The 20,204-nt window shown below is 39.6% G+C and overlaps 1 protein-coding gene across 1 annotated transcript in view; it reads left to right on the plus strand.

Annotated features, from left to right (window-relative positions):
- Positions 1 to 19,109, plus strand: part of GNB4 (G protein subunit beta 4) — a 34,645-nt gene extending 15,536 nt beyond the window's left edge. Inside the window, exons 2-10 of the mRNA XM_086755173.1 lie at positions 3,427 to 3,523; positions 7,920 to 7,958; positions 8,677 to 8,783; positions 9,738 to 9,801; positions 10,617 to 10,779; positions 10,974 to 11,040; positions 11,201 to 11,402; positions 12,638 to 12,854; positions 14,114 to 19,109. Of these exons, the coding sequence (XP_086611299.1) occupies positions 3,467 to 3,523; positions 7,920 to 7,958; positions 8,677 to 8,783; positions 9,738 to 9,801; positions 10,617 to 10,779; positions 10,974 to 11,040; positions 11,201 to 11,402; positions 12,638 to 12,854; positions 14,114 to 14,220 (1,023 nt within the window). The 5' untranslated portion in view covers positions 3,427 to 3,466 and the 3' untranslated portion in view covers positions 14,221 to 19,109. The remainder of the gene's footprint in view (positions 1 to 3,426; positions 3,524 to 7,919; positions 7,959 to 8,676; positions 8,784 to 9,737; positions 9,802 to 10,616; positions 10,780 to 10,973; positions 11,041 to 11,200; positions 11,403 to 12,637; positions 12,855 to 14,113) is intronic.
- The last annotated feature ends 1,095 nt before the right edge of the window (positions 19,110 to 20,204 follow it).

Below are 20,204 nucleotides of genomic sequence, written 5' to 3' on the forward strand. Positions count from 1 at the left end.
TGAGAGGAACGGCTGCAGACGCCAAGGTCAGTTCAGAAGGAGGGGGAGGAGTAATGCGGCCCCTGGCCAAGAGTCCCCTGCAGCCTGTGGTGACGACCATGGTGGAGCAGGCTGTCCCCCTGCAGCCCATGGAGGTCCATGGAGGAGCAGAGATCCACTTGGAGTCCATGAAGGACCCCACATCAGGGGAGGTGGATGCCTGAAGGCAGCTGTGGCCCGTGGAGGGCCCGCTGGGACAGCTGTTCTGGAGAGACTGTACTCCATGGAAGAGATGACCCACACCGGAGCAGTTTCAGGAAGGACTGTGGCGTATGGGTGGGACCCCACAACAGAGCAGGGTAGGAATGTGAGGAGTTCTTCCCCTGACGATGAAGCAGCGGTGTGAAACAACGCGTGATGAACTGACCGCGACCCCCATTCCCTCTTCCCCCCTGTGCCGCTCGGGAGGGGAAGGTAGTAGAGATAATGTTAAGCTTGGGAAGAGGGAGGGGTGGGGGGAGGTTATCTTGTTCTCTGTCTCATTCTTCTGCTGTTTGTAATAATAAATGAATAGTTTTCCCCAAGTCGAGTCTGTTTTGCCCGTGACAGTAACTTTAAGGATTTTCTCCCTGTCCTTATCTCAAACCTTGAGCTGTTTTTCCTTACATTATCTCTCCCTATTCTCTTGGAGGGTGGGGGGAGTGAGAGAGAGACTGCGTAGTCTGGTCCCCATCGGGGCTGAACTACAACATTTGCTTAGGAATGGATTTAATCCGTGTGGGAACTTGCACAGGTATAACATGATTTAAAGCTGTTAAGCTTTAACAGCTGTTTAGCTGCTGGTGCAGCTTGGTACAGAAATGGTGTTAATGGTGAACAGCGCTGATATGAGTGACATTAAAATTATTAACACTGACTTTGTGGTCGAAGTGCAGAATGGTCATTGATGGTCTTTGAGTGCCAGGGCAATGCTACAGTTAATTTTCTAATATGCTCACAGTTTTGCCTATCAATAAAAAAAAAGTCCTGACTTTAGCGACCTGTGACTAGCCATGCGTACTTCCAGTTGAATTCTATCACTTTCTTTATGATCAATTATTCTCTGTGTTGAAGTACAGAGCACTGAAATGTGTGGCACATCACAGGGCAGAAGCTGACTTCCCTTCTCAGAAAACGAGAGATGCATCAACTTTTCTGTTAGGAATCTTTATCTTCTGTTAAAAATAGCACGCAAGACTACTGAAACGTTGGCAGGCATCGTGGCTGGTTTGCTTAGATATTTGAGTCCATTGTTTTGTCTGTTACTTTTGTGTAGGTTCTAGAACAAAAAAGGGAAAACATTTTGAAAAGGATACTAGAGACTGTCGGAACTGAAAGAGGGGCTATATTTCATAGAGGTGTGGTATTCCAATCAAATATATTAAAATTGTAATTAAACTTGAAATACTATAAAGGCATGTGATCAGTGTGCATGTTAAAGTGATTACAGTTTTGATTTTTCAAAAATTATTTTTTAAATCAAGCTTTAGTGTTGATGACTTCTATTTTATGCCTGCTCTGCATTAAGCAATGTTAAATAGTCTGGCTTTCTGAAATAGGAAGATGCTGCCAAATAAAGTAGTCTCGTAGAATATTCACATATGGATTGTAATGTCTTTGTAGTTGAACAGAGCATAGATTCAAGGGAGGAATAGGTGTGAACTTCGTAGTTCACTTATGTATACTGAAAATACTAGTTAGGCCTTCTGAGTCACCACTGTGCTCTTACCAGTTGGGATGTATTTTGGTTTGGAGGTGATCCAATCTGTGTATGTTTGTGGATTTATTCTGAAATGGACTTTGTACTGATACTTGTGGAAAGCATAGAGGTTCAGACTGAGAGTAAGAAAGAGCAGGTGGTTAATTAATGAAGATACACCTTCCTCCTTGAGTAGTGAGAAGCTTCCTAGCTCTCAAACACTTGTGTAAGCTGTTAGTCCAGGGGTGATTATTTTATTAGTAAGTTACTTTGAACCAAAATCTTTCACTCCTTACATCTATGAAATGTTGTGGTTTATAGATGGAAAAAAAGCCTTCCAGAGTCAGTCTTGTAGAGCAGGTCTCTACTGAACTGTAAAGACCAAATAAAAGGGTTTCCCTGGAGGTCCAGAACTTACCAGAGACACTGTGCCCTTCCTTCACTCGTTTTTTACCCATTTTTTTTTTCCACCATTTTTCAGTGGCCAAGTTGGAGTGGCACTACTGTGCTGTCTCTCATGCTTAAATTAAGTGCTTAGGGTAATGTTTTGAACAGGTTCTTCTCCCCACTTCTTTTCTTTCTTCCCTCAATTTTTATTTTGTGAGTAGTAGTCTGACTTACATCTTTTTTCTATAAACTAGAAGTGGTTTGGGTTTTTTAGATAACGTAATGGGACCACCACCACCACCTTCCTGGTATGCTTTTTCTATCAATAAAAAAAAAAAGACAAACAAGTGCCTGGCTTATTCCTGAGAAAGGTACTGGCTTATTTTACTTTCACTACAAGGATATTGGAGTCTGCACGGAGGTGAATAGACTTAAGAGGTCTCTGTAGTGGTGGTTGGCTGCACTGCTGTACTGAGCACAAACAGAAAAATTGATCTGAGGAAGTTGTTCAACATGCTGAAAAAATGAAATGCAAAAGGTGATTGAAAAATACACTAGCTTGAAAGTGTGCTTACATGTGGTCTTACTGGGTATTGATCTTTTTATTAAGGTTGCTTTGAGTCTTTTGTTGGGATGAAAATAGGTTTAGGCTGCTGTGGCTGTACCAGCATGCAGATACTCTTAGGGATGGTTCCTTAGGGATGGTTCCGTCTTTACTATCCCTTCTCACTGTGTGGGTGCTTTTGAAATTAGAACATAGTTTTGCCTTACCCAAGGAAAATATGGAAAAAATTGTAGAAAATCTGCTATTTCAGCTGTGGTCTAGGATTGAGAATGTTTGTCTTAATTAAAACAAAAGCTGCCTTGGGTGTCATGGCAAAGGTGCTTGTATCATCGCAACTGTTGAGCTGGAAGGGAAATGCTCGATGTGACCACTGCAGACTTTGCTCTCTGTTGCCCTCTTGGGGTGAAGACTGATGGTCTAAGGGGTTTCGGGATCAGTGGGAGTGGCGCTACAAATGCATTCCGTAACAGTGCTTGTAAAGGACGGTGGGTGGTTGTGTTGACAGTTCCTTCTATATAAAATATATACTTCGTTTAATTCTGCTTTTTGTGGTAATTCAGGAATTTAAATAACTTAGGTCTTGCCAAATTTATTAGACGGTGTAGTAAGGAGACTATCTATTTGGAATATCTGTAAGAAAGAATATCTATCTGCCCCTTTCTAAAGGCAAAATAAATAAACATAGGTTAGTAAGATTTTGTTTTTTAAAGAGGAGAAAGTGATACTGAAACTTATTTTTCTTCCCTTTTATTGGCAGATTTTCTTCATCAGTGGAGCGTGAGAGATAGAGACTGAAGATGAGTGAGCTGGAACAGTTACGGCAGGAGGCAGAGCAGCTGCGAAATCAAATCAGAGTAAGAATTGCTAATTGCATATTTGTCATTATAAAGTTAATCTTTTGAAGGAATAAAGTGTAAAGATTGCATCCATTATTTGCTCCTGTTTAAGTTATGCAGACCTTAAAATATTTTCAGAATATTTGTTAAAAACTCAGAAAAGTAAGCCAATGGTATAATGAAATACATTCCTAATATTCCTTGAACAAAATGTTTTATTTTCTATTGGAACTTGCTGTGTTTTGTTACTACGGAGATGTGTGTCTCTACAAATTTTTTTATTTTGGATATTAAAGAAAAAGTGAGCAGCAAACTTCTAGAACCTGGGTATGATAACGTAGGGTTGAGGGTATTAGAAAAATCTTGTTTCTGGGCTAAAAGTGACCACTGCACTGCCACTCTTGATAAGCATGCAGGTCAGATTATGGACTGTGAGAGAAAACATTCCAGGGGTGGATGTCATTTCTACAGGCCCCATTTCTTTGCTTCCTGTTGAATTTATTTTTTTGAAAATGCAGATCTCCCCATATGTGCTAAATTTTTGTTGGAATTACTCATTGAAGATAAACCAAGTATGAGCTGTCATACCCAAAATCAGCTTGCCAGGCATCTGTTGCAACATGCGTGTGTGTTTCAGAGATGCAGTTTTCAGTAGAGAGAAAAGTACAAAGTATAATGAGGATCTTCACTCTCTTTATTCTTCATGAAAATTACCTTTTCCTAAACGTGAAGCATTCATAAATCTGATTTATATGGGAATGCCTTATTTGTAAACATTCCTATCAGCCAAGACTATAGGTTTCTCAGAATATATTGTACGCACACCAACTTTTTTAGCATGGCATCTGCTTGTAGCAGTTGCTTTGTGGTGGTCTGCAGCTTAGTGCAGTGGACATTGGCCTGCTTAATGGTATTGGCCGTGTGATAAACACACCGCTTGTGCTGGGGGCAGATGTTGCTTTCATGGTCGCTCGTTCAGCATTATTCAGGACGAGCTCTGTCTCCTGTCACTTTCACTTAGTACGCTGGTGAAAGACAAGGCAGGGATCAGTTAGCGTTGTGGCACTCGGTACCCCTTCTAGCAGCTCTGTAGAGGAATGCGGATAAATTTTAGTTTAAAGTACTTTTTCTTAAATTTAAGCTTTATTATGGTATTGCACAAATAAAAGATATACATAATTTTTCAGTTCTTCCTCCACCTGATGTAAAGACTTTCTCATTACGTTATGTTGGGGTGAGCCGGTTGGTCTCAATACAGTCGTAGTGATCGGTCTGGTTTTACATAAAATTGTTTTGCTTGAAGGAGGAGATACCAGGCAAGTAAGAGAGCTAGACTGTGTTGCAGCAATGCCTGCTTTTTAAATTTTGGAGCATAAAAATCTGATTGGCCCTTTGTATAAGGACTCTATTTTGTGGCTTTAGGTTGATTTAACTTTACCCCGTTATCACACTAACTTGTAGCTGGATCTGTACAGATGTAGCTGAGTAACTGTGGCTGTTGCCGTTGGAGCCTTTTGGCTCAGCATTGGCAATTAGTGTATGCCTCTTTGGATCTGAGTGAGTTGGATACATTATGCGTAATTTTAACTTCAGATTAATAGGCAATTGAAAAATGCTCCTGATGGCTTAATAGTCAAGAAACTTTCTGGCCAAATAATTCAGTTTAATATTTGTATAGGTGACTATTTGTCTTGCTTACTAAATTGTTGCACAGTTTTCTTTCTAAGTAGGTGTTTTATTTGGGATGAGTAAGAGGATAGATAAAGGATCTAAAAAAAATAAGGTTTTTCAAATGTCTAGAGTATCTAGTGGGCTGGTAGTTTTCAGGAATTACTTTTGATGCACTCCTAAAAAGAGATGAGGTCGCTAACAGCGTTTGATGTTTTATATATAGCTAGCAGTTTGCTATCTTAGTTGTTTACAACTCTTGAGTTTTGCTTGCTATTTTCTCTTAACAGTATAATAATGAAAAATCAAATTTGTGCTTGCGAGTTCCAGATAAGAATGTACCTAGCAGCTTCCTAAAGTAGAATAAACTGTGATGCATAGCTGTCGGTTTCCCAGTAGACTTTTTGTAGTCTGCAATGTTTTAAAATGTTTAATGATTTTTTTTTTTCCCCACAATATCTAGGTGATACGAGTACCTTTGCCTCCCCGTGCAGTTACTGCAGCTGTAGCTCTGTTCTGTACTCAGATAGGCTATGATGGAGGGATAAGACTGCATGAATTTTTAGTGCAAGAAGTTTGAAACATCAATGAGTGATGAGCTATTAGCAGGATGGCTCTGTGGTTAAAGTGGATTCCTAGTTCTGTCTGTAATACTGTTCCCATGTAATGCATCTCCTCACTCGGAGAATTGAAATTTAGGATATGATTTTTGGAAGTGTGGTATACTTGGCACAGTATTCTTTGAAATAGAATGATACTTTGAACAAGTAAGACAGTATTTTCTAAAATTATATATAGTTTTGAAAAAAGAATTAAGTATGTATGCTAGGAAATTGTGTGGACTGCACGTTTATTGATTTTTCTCTCAAATTCTGCATTGTCTGCTGTGTGAAGTGAGAAAAATCTACAGTTATATAAAGGAGCTTTTTTATGTTATGACACTAATGATTCTGTTAGGATGATGGATATGTAGAATTGACAGTTAAAAGATGAGAATTAAAATAGCCTGTTGAAACTTTGCTTTTCCTGCAACTTTGCCAATCGTATGGCAAGTATTAGGCTCAAGTACAAGTGTTTCTCTTAGCACTTCCTTTAAGAAAAAATGCTTTGTTTCATTCAAATTGCATCAGAATTCATTTTATCTTGAACATCTTCAAGCGTTGCAGCTAAAGTAAACAATTACAGTTGTTTAAAATTCAGTGTGTTTCTTCCTGTGGATGAAATAAGTCCTGAGTGCTAGGGGATTTGTTGCTCTGGTATTTTAAACCCCTCCTGATTCCAGATGTCAACATTTTAGAAATATTTCTACAGTTCAGACATTTAAAAATTAGTTGAGATTACTTAATCCACTCTCAAGTTTGCTTTCTGGGAGGAAAGCTATAAAGGGTGATCAAAATAAACATGCACTAAAAAATTGTTAAAGTTGCAATGTCAAGTAACTCTCAAGCAAAAGCCTGAAAAATTTTAAGATCCTAGTCTGAATGTGTTGATACGGTTCCAAAGTGCGTGAGTAAATGTTTCCGTTCCTCCTCTCAAAGAGGACCTTGCCTTTAGTGTACAAATTGAACACTTGTTGGAGTGGGGGGACACACAAATTAGGGTGAAGAAGGCCATTTGTCATTTGTGGCATCCCTCCTTCATCAGTTACAGAAGTTGGAAGGTATTTAGAGAAATTGCAGTCAGTTAGAGAGGGTCTTATGGCTAATCCTTCAAGTATGGCTGTTGATAGTTTTATCTTTAACTTGTGCTGTAGAGTTACTGTCTAATTTCTAGTCAATTGTTTTAAACCATGTTTCTCAGAAGTGGTTGCTGACCGTGTGCCTGTTTTTGTTTTTCAAAGATGGAGTGTGAGTTGCAGGAGTGCAGTGCGTTTGCGGCTGTAACTGAAACCAAGTTTTGCAAAATCAGAGTGTTGCAAACTAGGCTGGATGGTGCTTGCCTGTATCAGGTGTCCAATCTGTTGCTCTGATGATACAAACGAAACTGAAGTCTGTTTTGTAGGTAGGGTTGAATAATACGCAGAAAGTCAGTCATATGCACGTAGAGTCTGAAGTAATGAAAAAAAGACGGAGTACCTGTATGGAGACCTGAGCATCCATTCTGTGAAATGAATGAGGGTGTTAAATGACTAATTATTTTTTTCCTTCATTTTGTATGAAGTGCATCAGCAGCTTAAGCTTCTGTAAGCCTACTGTCTGTCCTGCTCTCCAGATCCTGCCTGTTTCACCCTGCCTCTCATGACTAGCATTGTCACACCTGTGATGGCAAGGGGAGTTAGTGCAAGAGCCTGATCTAGCCCAGAGCTTGCTAATCATGTATAATGTGGTTGCTTTTTCAGGTGAATCAGTTCTTCCTCTTCTCTTGAGGCTCAGCACACCCTGAGCAAACACATCCACACTGGGGAAGGAATACAGGGAAGAGGGTAGGCGCTGGGACTTTAGGAGGGCTCCACATGCCTTTGAATCACGTATTCTGTAGAAAGGGAGACTCAAAGGTTGCTGGCATGGCCCTTCCTAAGTTCCTTTTCCTCCATTACTCCCTAGCTTGTGTGCTGGTGCTTTAGATTCCTTGTACAGTAAAACATCAGGGTGACAGGAGGCATATTGGCATGTAAATTGTTGTTGGTTTGTGGCTTTCTGAGTGTGGTGAAGTCTAGCTGAAAAGTTATTTTTCCTTTAGACACCTTCTCTCGGTTGATGCTCAGTGTTGCCTTTTGGATTGAAATTGTTCCATTCTTTGTTTTCAGGATGCAAGGAAAGCATGTAGCGACACGACTCTTGCTCAGGTATGTTCTTGGTTCGGTGCATAGGCTGTTACTTGACATAAAAAAAAATAAAATTCCCTGCAATTTATGACTGTAACATTTTCCTGTTTAGTAACTGAAAGAATAAAGTGAAAAAAAGCCTTTGGAAATGCACTGTGTATTTATACAGTTATTTAAAACAAAACAAAACAGTCCCACCAAAACCCAAACAAATAGAAAAAAAACCCCAACCAGTCAAAACCCCCACTACCACCTTAATGGGTCCTGCTTCCAGTTTACCTTTTAAACAGAGTGTGCTTATTGTTTTTAGTATATTTAGAAACAAATAAATGTCTTCTAGTGGTATTTTGAAAACAAAAGTATTTTGCATTTAAAGTTCTGCCATGCTTTAAAAAGTAACAGTGCAGTAAATATTGGAGGATTTTCTTCCATTGGTTTTAATTGAAAACTTTCAGATTTGAAATGGCCTCAGTATTACATAGTATTATTGTACAAAAACACTCTGAAGTTTCAGGTATACCCATTGTGAAGTGTTAGTGTGTCTGCGGTAAAATCTGTTTTCCCCAGCGTTGCATGGACCTAATCCTGGGTTGTACACTAGTATCCTTTTTTTTTTTTTTTTTCCCTAATGTTGCACGCCAAGATAGATTATTTTCTATCAAAGTTCAAATGTATGTAGTTATCTTGTATAGTAAAAATAGTTCTCAGTATCTCAGGGGTTTGTTTTATTTATTTTTAGATCACAACAAGTCTGGATTCAGTGGGGCGAATTCAAATGCGAACAAGGCGTACGCTTAGAGGTCATTTAGCCAAAATCTATGCTATGCATTGGGGATCTGACTCAAGGTTTGTACAAGTGATCCTTAAACCTGCAGTGTAAGGGTGAGAAATCAGATTGTCAGCTTCACAGTTAATACCGAGTTTGGGGAGCCATGTGGTGGTGGTGCCCCTGCGGGGGGATCACGGACCACAACCATGCCATGTTTTTGTCTTTGGTTATAGTTTCCCTTTTTAAAAACGGTGAGGATTGCATAGCGGTAACAGAGAAACCTTGAGCAATAGGAGAGGTGCTTTGCTTGTTCTTACCGCAGACATTTTGCCTTTTCCTGCTTTTAGTTTTAACTAAGTTCTTTGAGTCTATCTAAGCAGAGGAGGGTATGCGGTGAGGCCTGGTTTTGGCATGATGGGTATTGTATTTTCCAAGATGTCAAATAATTATGTGACTTCTGCGATAACAGATATAAAATAACTGCAAGAACAAATTTTATTTCATTGGAAAAAAAAATCCTTTTGTACATAGTGGGAAAAGTTGTTTAACTTCTAGGAGGGAATTTTGTTGTGCTGCCTTTAGAGCACCTCATGGTCAGATGTTACGAGAGCCTTATGATGTGTTGTCCCTCATGTAGTCCAGAAATAATCTAGAATCTGCTCTCAAAATAAGATTTATTTTCCCTTAAATTTCTTGTTTATTTTTGTGTAGCTGTATAGTTAAAATATTAGTATACGAAGAATAAAAGCAGCTGTGGAGAGAGTTCATAAAATACGTTTTCAGGAAGTTATTTGGTTCTATCCATTGTTAATCATGAGCCCTTGCGGACACAGGGGATTCTTCGGTTCGTTAATATATAGATATCTGGAGATTCTTTCCAACAAATGTTGCGCACTGCCACCCCCAAAAAATGAGGGTAATAATGAAAATACAAAATTTCTGAGTCACTTGGTAATCATGCATGCTATATGTCTATTTTGAGGTTTTTCTTTATTTATTTTATATTAACATTTTTTTGTGTTTATATTTAGGCTACTAGTCAGTGCTTCTCAAGATGGAAAATTAATTATTTGGGATAGTTATACAACAAATAAGGTAGAGTTATTTATAATCCATATCAACAACTCATGCATAATTTGTGTATTTGAGGTGGTTTGTGTCTATTTTTTCTGTGTTTGTAAGGCAAAAATGAAAAGCAGTCTTTTTCTAATTCAGACAATCTTTTTTTTCTTTCATGACTGGCTGAATACTAGAGACGTGTTGTAGGCTGTGTCTCAAGCATAGTTCTGAGTAGTACGGAATGTTTCTGCTCTAGTTTGCTAGTAGCTTGTAGCTATTGCTCTCTGCCTTTGTGGTATTGCTTCTGAAACTAATTTGGTTTTAAATTGTAGAAATACACAACCTCAGAATTTACAGGAATGCTTTGGTTTTGAGGGCAGAGAAAGTTGTGTGCTTTTTTTTTTTTAAAAAAAAAAAAGAGGAGGCTGTTAAATGAAGAAAGCTTAGGTAGAGTGTGGAGTGGTGATCTGCTGCTGTAAACTATCCGATCTCCATGGGTACAACCATCCCATTTTATAACCTATAGTTCAGAAATGTAGAAGAATTGGACAAAGAAATCCAAGTAGAATAAACAAATGTTATAAATGTTTAAGTTTAGAATAGCTGTGCTGTTAAATGATGTTGTACTGAAATTCTGTGTATCTAGCCTGGAGACTATGGGTATTTTTCATCCTAGTATGTATGTATGTATAAATGTAAAATGAGTTGTAATATGTTGTAAAATCAAAATACTGAAACTTATGCTCAACAATCCACTTGGTGTGTTTAATCTGCTATAATTTGTTAACTGATATAGTGAATAATGAAAGCTTACGTGTGACGTAGCATTCATGAGCTCTGTTTTTCTGAAGATGCACGCCATTCCTTTGAGATCCTCCTGGGTGATGACTTGCGCATACGCACCGTCTGGAAACTACGTTGCCTGTGGTGGACTGGACAACATCTGTTCCATATACAACTTAAAAACCAGGGAGGGCAATGTGAGAGTGAGCCGAGAGTTGCCAGGGCATACAGGTCAGCCATATTCCTGCTTCAGCTTTGTTTTTTATTGCACCAAATGAAACAATCTCACTTTAAGGTGTATTGTGAACTGTGAAACAGTTTTGGTTTACAGACTAGCTGTAAGAGAACTTTAGTCACTGCTCTTGGATTTGAAACTTCAGTTATTACTCCTGGGTCTGAAACTAACGTAACTGTTTTGCTTTTAGGTTACTTGTCCTGTTGTCGCTTTCTAGATGACAACCAAATTGTCACTAGCTCAGGAGACACCACTTGGTGAGTTTTTCAGCTCTGTTGGCTTTTTTTCCCCCTTTCCCCCCCTTTTTCCGTTTTTTTTTTTTTTTTTTCCTCTCTAATTTCTTAATTTATATTTAAAACTTAAACTCTCAAATGACCACATAACTTTGCATTCATCACATTGTCACTTTATCTGCAGCGCTTTGTGGGATATTGAAACTGGTCAACAGACCACCACATTCACTGGGCATACTAGCGATGTGATGAGTCTCTCTCTGAGTCCAGATATGAGGACTTTTGTTTCGGGTGCCTGTGATGCCTCCTCAAAGCTGTGGGATATTCGAGATGGAATGTGCAGGCAGTCGTTCGCAGGACACGTGTCGGATATTAACGCAGTTTGTGTAAGTGATCATTTGTATTTCCACATGGGAGGAAAGGAGGAGTTTAAAAACTACAGTTGCATGAATTCAGCTTCTAGTCTACTGGGTTACCTTTATTTAAAATCAATTTTGTTTGGGTAGAGACTGTTAAATTGTATATAACGAAGAAGGTTGTCTAAAACTTACAATCTGGCTTATAACAGAATTATTATTACCATTATCGATGACGCATTGAAGCGTTCTTGGAATTGTTTCAGTTACGTTTTTGTTCGCTAGCTGAGAACTTAGGTTTTTTTTAAGAAGCAAAGAATGGAGGAGGAGAACTTTTTGCAGTGTGGCAATGTGTTAAAAATTGAAAATTGTAAATAAATGCAATATGCCGGGAGGGAGCAAAATAGGCAAGCATCCTCATCTTAAAGTTTTTTGTTCAATGAAAGTGTACTTGATATTTTCTGTTGAAAAGAGCTTTCAACAAAATATTCTGGAAGGCAAAGTTAAAATCAGGACTTATGTTGAATATTCATCCCTGGAATCATTTTGTAATATTTATAAACTGGATTATATTTCCTCTCTGTCATAGTAACATGGTGTTCTGATCTGCAAGATACAAGCTCTGATAAATAGGGAATGAAATCTAAGGCTAAGCTGCATCTGTTTTTGATAAACATGAAAAACAGTTAAGGCTGAGAAAACACCAGAAGCATGACCAGCAGAAAAATGCAATTGCTGTACTTAGACCTGCGTCCTGAGACGTGCTGAGCCCTTTTCATTCCCATTTCAATCGATTTGGCGGTTGTAAGGATGACTCTGATTTGGAGTAGATTTTTTTGGAAATTGAATTGCTTGCTTGCAGTCTTCTGTCTTGGCTCAGCCAACCTGCCGACCGGCTCAAGACAGAACATTGTGTACCGCCTCACCCGGGTCTCCCTGGCCCGCAGCCAGGTGCACGTAACTCTGTTTTGCTTCGTTTTGTAGGAGTTAGTCGTGTCCCCTTTGACTCCTGCTATACCGCATGCAGGACCTGCCTGGGTAAAATTCCAGTCACTCAGGTCCTCCAGTACTGTTCTAGAAGTCTTTGATCGCATAGCTGTGTGTATGCATTTCTTTAACATGCAGGTTTGGAGTTTTTCTTTAAATAAATTGTTCTGCCTTTATCTGGTCACCTTGGCAAAACAATCCTGTGATGTTTTTTAAATAATGCATGAACAGTGTATTTTTCTGATGTCAAACTCCTGTCTCTTAATTAAAACTTTCAGTTCTTCCCTAATGGACATGCATTTGCCACTGGATCTGATGACGCCACTTGCCGACTCTTTGACCTACGTGCAGATCAGGAATTAATGATGTATTCGCACGACAATATCATCTGTGGGATCACTTCTGTAGCCTTCTCAAAAAGCGGTCGCCTCTTGCTAGCAGGTTATGACGACTTCAACTGCAACGTGTGGGATACTCTGAAAGGGGAGAGAGCAGGTGAGCACACGTCACTGCAAGGAGCTGAAGTTTTCCATTCCCTTTGCAGAAGATGGATATTTGCAATCTGTGCAAAATGCAGAGCCAGTTCATTGGCAGTGGTACTGCTGACGTTACAGAATCTACTTTGCTTCCTTTTAACAATGTCTTTTTGAATGGCATCCTTTTATTTTATTGCACTTTGTTGTATCTTCCAGCCGTTGCATCAAATTGCAGTTTCATCTGTATGGTGTGTAGCGTAAACGCTCCAGGCAGGGAGATACTCCTGCTCTTGAGTATTGGCCGTTATTTATCTGTGTGCTGGAAGATGCCAGCTCTTGAGGCTTAAGGAACAGCCTCCAAAATTATGTTCCATGTGCAGAAAATTAATTTCACTGGAGCGTATGAAATTAAGTGATACAAAATCGTACATTTGCATTGACTCTTGCACCCAGCAGAGGAAGTAATTCAGATAGTAGTGAGTTACAGTAGTCTTTTACTTTGGGGACCATAATTTCCTGCTGTTGAGAGGAAGGGCAAGTGGATGCTTTCAGTCCCTGAATTAGTCACTTCTGTCAGGAGAGACAGCACATTTATAGCAGAGCTACAGCTTTCTCACTTCATACAGTAATGTAGGAGCTGGGGCCTGGTTCAGTTCTGAAACTTGCTTCTGCTGGTCAGGCTGAAAATACATCCTTTTCCCTAAGGGATGTGGGCAGGCTGAGTTTCACTAGACCTGGATGTGGTACCTTGGCGGAGCAGGCACATGCAAGAATGGGTGGAAGAGGCAGGCTACAGTGCTGCTTTTCACAACACATGGGGATTTCTAATCCTTAGAGTTTACAAAACATGGGAAACTCAAGGTAGTCCCTGTATCCACGGCACTGTCAGAAGACATCATATTTGATTTTGGAAGTTTTTGGTGGCTGAAATTGTGGACAGCGTTGCCAAAACCAGGACAAAAACAGTAGAGAGCCTGATCAGGGATGAAGGAGGTCTTTGGGGCGGAAGGAAGAAGTCATAAGGGCAGAGAGAAAAACGGGGGCAATATTATGTGTACATTTTTTTAAAAACCTATTTGAGTTTCTTGATCTGGTTGTTGTGATGTGTATAGGCCTTCAGGGTAAAGACAGGAGGATGGTTAGATCTTGCATAAAACTTTTTTTTTTTTTTTTTTTTTTTTTTTTTAGCAATTTTGAAGACTTACCTGGGAGAGCAGAGTAACACTGAAGTCCTTGGCATCCTGTGAACATTAACTTTCATTGTTTCTTCTTTTCCAGGTGTCCTTGCTGGCCATGACAACCGTGTCAGCTGTTTAGGTGTTACTGATGACGGCATGGCTGTAGCTACAGGGTCTTGGGACAGTTTTCTCAGAATCTGGAATTAACTGGGAGCCAAACATGTACATTCTCCATTTGAGACCTGGAGAGATCAATGCTGCAGCCTATAGCTGTGAAATAACATTTCTACCTTGTATTTGCAGGTGAAGTTTTTCTATTCACTGATTATTACACAAAAAGGCTTTCTGTAAACTAGAAAAAAATCAAGTGAAGAAATAGGGGAGGGGGGAAGAAATCACTGACTTTTTAAAAGGGGCCAGCACACATAATCATGGTGACCGACAAACTAAGAGCCAGTCTTTTTGTTTTTGGTGGTTTGGTTAGATTGTCCTTGAAGGGTTTTTGCTTGTGCTCAGTCTGCTAATCCTGTATTTTTTTTTCTTGTACATAACAGAATATACACATTATAGCAGCCAATCATGTAACATTTGTCTGTATGTAAAGAAATATGTTTGCATTTTTTAAGGAACTACATTTAGAGCTTTGCTTTTAACCCGAGATGTCACTTCTGAGTTTTGTAGTGGATGAACTAGATTGCTGTTTTAAATGTTTTTGTGAATTTGCTGTAGATAAAGTGAAGCCAATGGTATGTATGTGTTTTTATAATGGAAGGCATTTGAATTTTTTTAAAAGGCCCTGGAGACTCCCAGTTAATACCTGCAGCCTTATTCACTCACTTCTTGACCTGCTTGCCTATTTTTAATCGTGGGGGTTCTTCCTTCAAGCCAGTGGTTCCTGGTTCGTCCATTGGCAGTCACAGGCCTCCAAACACCAAGAAGTTAACGCTGGGCAGACTTGCAACAACAACAAAAACAATTTAAAAAAAAAAACCAAACCTTGGTTCCAGAAGTATTAGCTTCCTTAGTGCAGCTTTTCACATCTGCTATTCCACGCAGTCCGTGGCTGTGGATGCCAAGTGACCTGTGTTGCTGTTGTTAAGTGGCTGTGTGCTGTTTCTTTTGACAATTCAGCTCTAACTTCGTGAGGTAGTTTTGGCCCATCCCAAACTCTGGCTGATTTTCTCTAACAAAATGATTTGGCCTGATGCTCAGTGCGCAGAAAGCAGCGTATTTGCAAAGCTTGCTCAATGAGTACAACAAACTGAGACATTCAGGGCGACTTTGCTTAGATTCCTAAAGAAGATGTAAATGTGCAGTTAATCGCCGATAATCCGCCTCCAAATTAGGGGGTTGCCAAAGCGCACCGCAACCAAAAGCACTTGTTGTGAGTTATGTGCAGTGTGAACTATAAAAGGAATTGTGCCACTTAAAATGAACCGAATGATGTTACTTACCTGTGTGACCCTTAAACTTCCTACGATAAACCTGGCGACTTGCTTGTTCTCTTGTGGTCACAGAGGTCTGTACCATGGTGGCTTATTGGATGCTGGTTGTTCTGCAGCTCTGACGCTGTAAATAGCCATTTCCTCTCCTGTCCCTGATTTTATTCTGATTTTGATGTCACTTGGTTATAAATGATAGGCTCTGATCGAGTACAGTTGAGTGTAGGTAACAGGAAAATCAAGTGACTGATGCCCATTTGAAACGACCCGGGGAAGAGTGCTTAACTTTTTGGTGCCTGGTAGCATGCCTGCATTTGCAGTGGATGTTCTCTGGGGAATCTGAACTTCTGTGGCGTTTTTGTAAAGGGGACTTAAGTCTATTGGCTTCTCTTAAGTGACTTATTTTAAAAATACCTGAATTTTAAATCATCAAGTTGGAAGATAATGTTAATCTGCCTTCATCTGAAGTTATGGGGAGGCTGGGTATCTCTGGGTCAGGTAGTAAATATAAGTGCCCGGTATCTTGTAATATACCAAACCAGATTTGTGGCTTCTCAAGTTTCTGACATTTGTAATCCTAAATTTCAGTACTTCCAGTTGTGCCTGTAAACTTGCCATGTCTGTAACAGTGAAGGTGCCAATAAATGTACCAATCAATCACAGTAGTTAACTCTTAATAAAAGAATAAGGCGCATCCTGTGCTGGAGAAGTGTACATTTACTAACAGCAGACTGTGGTGTAGGACCAAAATCACACTGTATTGTATGTCACAGGAATTCCTCAGCATTTTCTTTACGATCTGTCTGCATTAGCAGAACTGTAACAGCATTCTTGTTACTCCCTTAAGGGAGCAGCTCTTTGGGATCTTGCAGACTTGGTTTATTTTATAGTGGTGCACTTGATTATTGTTTTTTAACTCACAGCTGCCTTGAGTGAATCATTCTGGAAATTTGTTATGAAGGAATTTTAAGAAAATATTCTCTTTCTAAAAATTTTTTTTCCATAGAAGTGTGTTTTGAACCAATTTCCTAGTCAACACTGCTGCGAAGACAGGTGCCATTTTTACGTTCTGGTATTAAACCTAGTTTCTACTTGTGAAGCTCCAGAAACAATTTTACAAATGTATATAACTTTTCTTAAAAGTTCAGGTAGACTGTAAACATGGTAATGGCTCTCATACAGGTATTACTGCCAATAATGTCATTGTCATCGTTTCATGGGCAATTGTCTGTTGGATTCAGCTGCTTTGAAAATAAATAACAAGGAATGCCAACTACTTGTTAATGAGGTTTCCAAAAGCATCGTACAAATACCTGCCATCTGTTGCTGCTTGGTTAACCGGTGTCTGTAGTGCTGCAGGTCCTGGGGTGGCTCCTTCTGTGTCGGTGCACAAGGAAACCTGGAAGAAGCCCGAGCGCAGCTGGGGAAAACGGTGTCTGATGCTTCTTGGGAACCTGTAGAAAGCTTGTGATAGATCCTGCCAAGGTGACATTTGCTCTTTTAATTACTGTCCTGCATATAGTTTAGATTTTTTTTTTAAAGCCTACAGATTTAATGTAACACATTATTATTATTATTATTATTATTATTATTATATGAGGCCAAATAGTGAACTTGCACAGGCTGTGGTATTTTTCTTTTTTAAATGGCTATCAGTGACCTTTCAAGATCGATGCCCTTACCAAAATGGATGCAGTTTTAATGCTAAAAGCTCAAACTCTGTGTAGTATGAGAGAGGTAATAAAACAACCCTTCCTAGGTTTTACTTAAAAGGTTTTACTCAAAGCTCTGAATCTCAAAGAAAATGGCATGTGCCTATAGCTTATTGTAGGCTGACGTATGCAGCTTGTGTGGTTTCTAACTGTGCGCCATGCCAGCACGCTTACGTATTGTACAGCAGATTTTGCAGCACTAGTGGGTACCTCCTAACCTGTCTGTAAGAGCTGGTTGCCAGCTACGTCATTATCTGAATTTCAAATGGCTTCTGGAATTACAGAGATGGAGTAACTAAGAACATGGTGCCAAAATGGTGGCAAGGTGACTCTTTCTCAGCCTCTCTTCTAAAAAGTCAGTCGCTTACGGCTTGGAAAGCAGAACTATGTGCTTGGTGTAACAAGGTTTATTTTATTCAGGTACAGTTCTTTGTCAGCATTTTCTGCTGTTGATTTAACTTTGCAGTATAGAATACTAATCAGGCAGGTGCCCAACGTGGGCTTGTTCCAGTGTAGACTCAGACACCCAGTTAGTGGTAGAGATTCTGGAATCCACAAAAAGCTTCTCCATGGCACCTTGCTGATGTATACTCACTTACTCCAGTAACGTGGACCTGTTTCCATCCGTCTCCAGACCTTTTGTCTTCCAAACATCGCTATCCTCTGCCTTGCTAAATTGCAGTATCTGGCAGAACTGATAGTTCCGTGTATGGACAACAATATATACCATTTGAAAGGGAACGTGGATGAACTGGGCTTTTCCCCCTGCCTAGGAGAGGGCCTGACCTTGCCTTGGCAAAGCTGAATTGGTGTACCAGCCGGTCCTAGTGTGCTTACCGTACTGCATGGGTTGGAAATAGTTAACTCTTCGATTCAGTTTGTGTAACCGCTTGTCCCACAATGAAGTTCACATTACTTTAAGGTGGAATGAAAACATTGTGAAAACATTCCAAGAGTGCTTAGTCTTTCCTCTTTGAGGACACTGTCACCTCCACTAGGTTTAGTGCTGTGCTTTCAGATGTTGGTGAGAGTATTGGCTAACTCAGCTAGTTGGTATAAATGGTCGTGTAGCAGAATGACTGATTTTTGAGATAGCATTTCCTGTAAAAGTAATTAAGCATGGGTTGATGGTGCACTTTGTATACAGTAATCTGGCATGCATGCTGGTAAACTACTTCCTACACTTCAGAGGCACCACAAGCCTTTTTATCCAATTGCTGGTTATGTAAAATACATGCAGAATGTTAATGCAGTGTTGTATGGTAAATGTGTGAACAGTGTTACTAATTGATATAACTGATAACAGATTACATGTGCCTGACATTCTTATACCACACAGTATGTTTAGGTTTAACTAATATGGACTTCGGTGGAATAGTCTTAGATATTTCAAGCCTTTGTTTTACTTACACAATGGTGCTCTATTTGTGTTTTTCTCCTTTTTTTAAAAAATAAAAGCATCTGAACACTTGTAGTACATATTACGTCCAAAGGAGTCCAAAACAAAGTGCTTCTAAACATGCTTGATTTTAATTTGCCTTCAAGTTCCAGCATTTCTCATCAGCTAGGGTTTTTTGTTTTGTTTTGTTTTGTTTTTATATATATATATACCTGTTGCTGACTACTTTGGAAAACTTTGGTAATGTTACCAATTATGAAGTGATTCTGCACTGCCTTTGGATTGTGTATGTATTCAGAAACAGTCTTAAAAGCTTTTATTTAAGCTATTAAAAAACCAGGGACTTGTGCCATTTGTTCTTTAACAGTGCTGTTGTAAAAAGACTTCCCTGTGAAAAAAAAAAAAAAATCACTTGCTATGAACTCTGTTTATAGGTTTTTTTTTTTTCCACAATGGATCTTTTTCTTTGTATTTGTACAGTGGCTCAGTGAAAGATGTTGCCATGAGTTGATATTGTAACCAATAAACAAGTGCTTTTAACCAGCCTGTGTCACTTGTGAATGCTTTGTGCTGTAACAACGACCGTCTCCTGTCCCAAAGCTGAGGAGTGTGCCGGTGACACTGAACTGGACAGATGAGCTGTGGCTGCACCACTTAATTCTTGCCTCTGGTTGCAGTGTCACGAGGAACGGCACTGTCCTGTGTGCATCTTCAACAGCAAAATGTTGTGCAAGTAAACTGCCCTTATGACCAAATAATTGAGGTACTTGCTTTTTTCCCCCCAACGCAATGTATTGAGAGAGACAGAGATACACAGATAGGTACCAATAGATACCAATAGATATAGAGATAGATAAGAGATAGATAAATACCTAGATAGATACCAAGATAGATAGATACCGATAGATACAGATAAATAGATACTGGGATAGATAGATAGATACCAAGATAGATAGATACCGATGGAGAGATACAGATGGGTAGAGAGCTAGCTACAGATAGATATAGATGATATGTACTGAGAGAGAGGGAGGTGAGGTACAGAGAGAGAGATGCAGGTGGAGAGAGGGCAAGTGAGCAAGCTGTAATTAGAGAGGTAGAGACCGAGAGATCAAGGGCAATAGAGAGACCATGTCTTTGTATGTTTGCTGCCTGAAAAAGGGAGGGAGGTGCATTAATACCACAGGGGCAGGAGCTGGAAGTTTAGCCACCAATTCTGGCCTGGAAAAAACAGCTTTTAGAACACCAATTCATTCCTGATACCAGAATTCCTGTTACACAACACCACGCTCCCTTAAGGGGCAGACACCACCACATTGATCAGTAGCTGCTGTGTGGAGTACCAAGCGTGCTTGGCTGCTGCAGGAAGCAGCTGTTTTCATTCAGCCTCATGGTTAAGATCCTACACTGGATATGCATTGCAGCTGAGAGGGCTATGGTGAGACTTCCACCTTTGATAAAACTGCCAAGTAACTTACTGGAGCAAAGGAGTAGTATTTTTTTTTAATAAATAACTGTAGAACACATGCACATAAAATTTTTATCTTGATACAACGTCAATAAAAATGCTCCAGAAAAAGAGCATGAATACACATCTGTAACCTCATATACAAGAAGGCTGGGCCGTTACTCATTTTT

The sequence above is a fragment of the Chlamydotis macqueenii genome, chromosome 9, assembly GCF_036417535.1.
Source record: "Chlamydotis macqueenii isolate bChlMac1 chromosome 9, bChlMac1.mat, whole genome shotgun sequence".
Lineage (NCBI taxonomy): Eukaryota > Metazoa > Chordata > Aves > Otidiformes > Otididae > Chlamydotis > Chlamydotis macqueenii.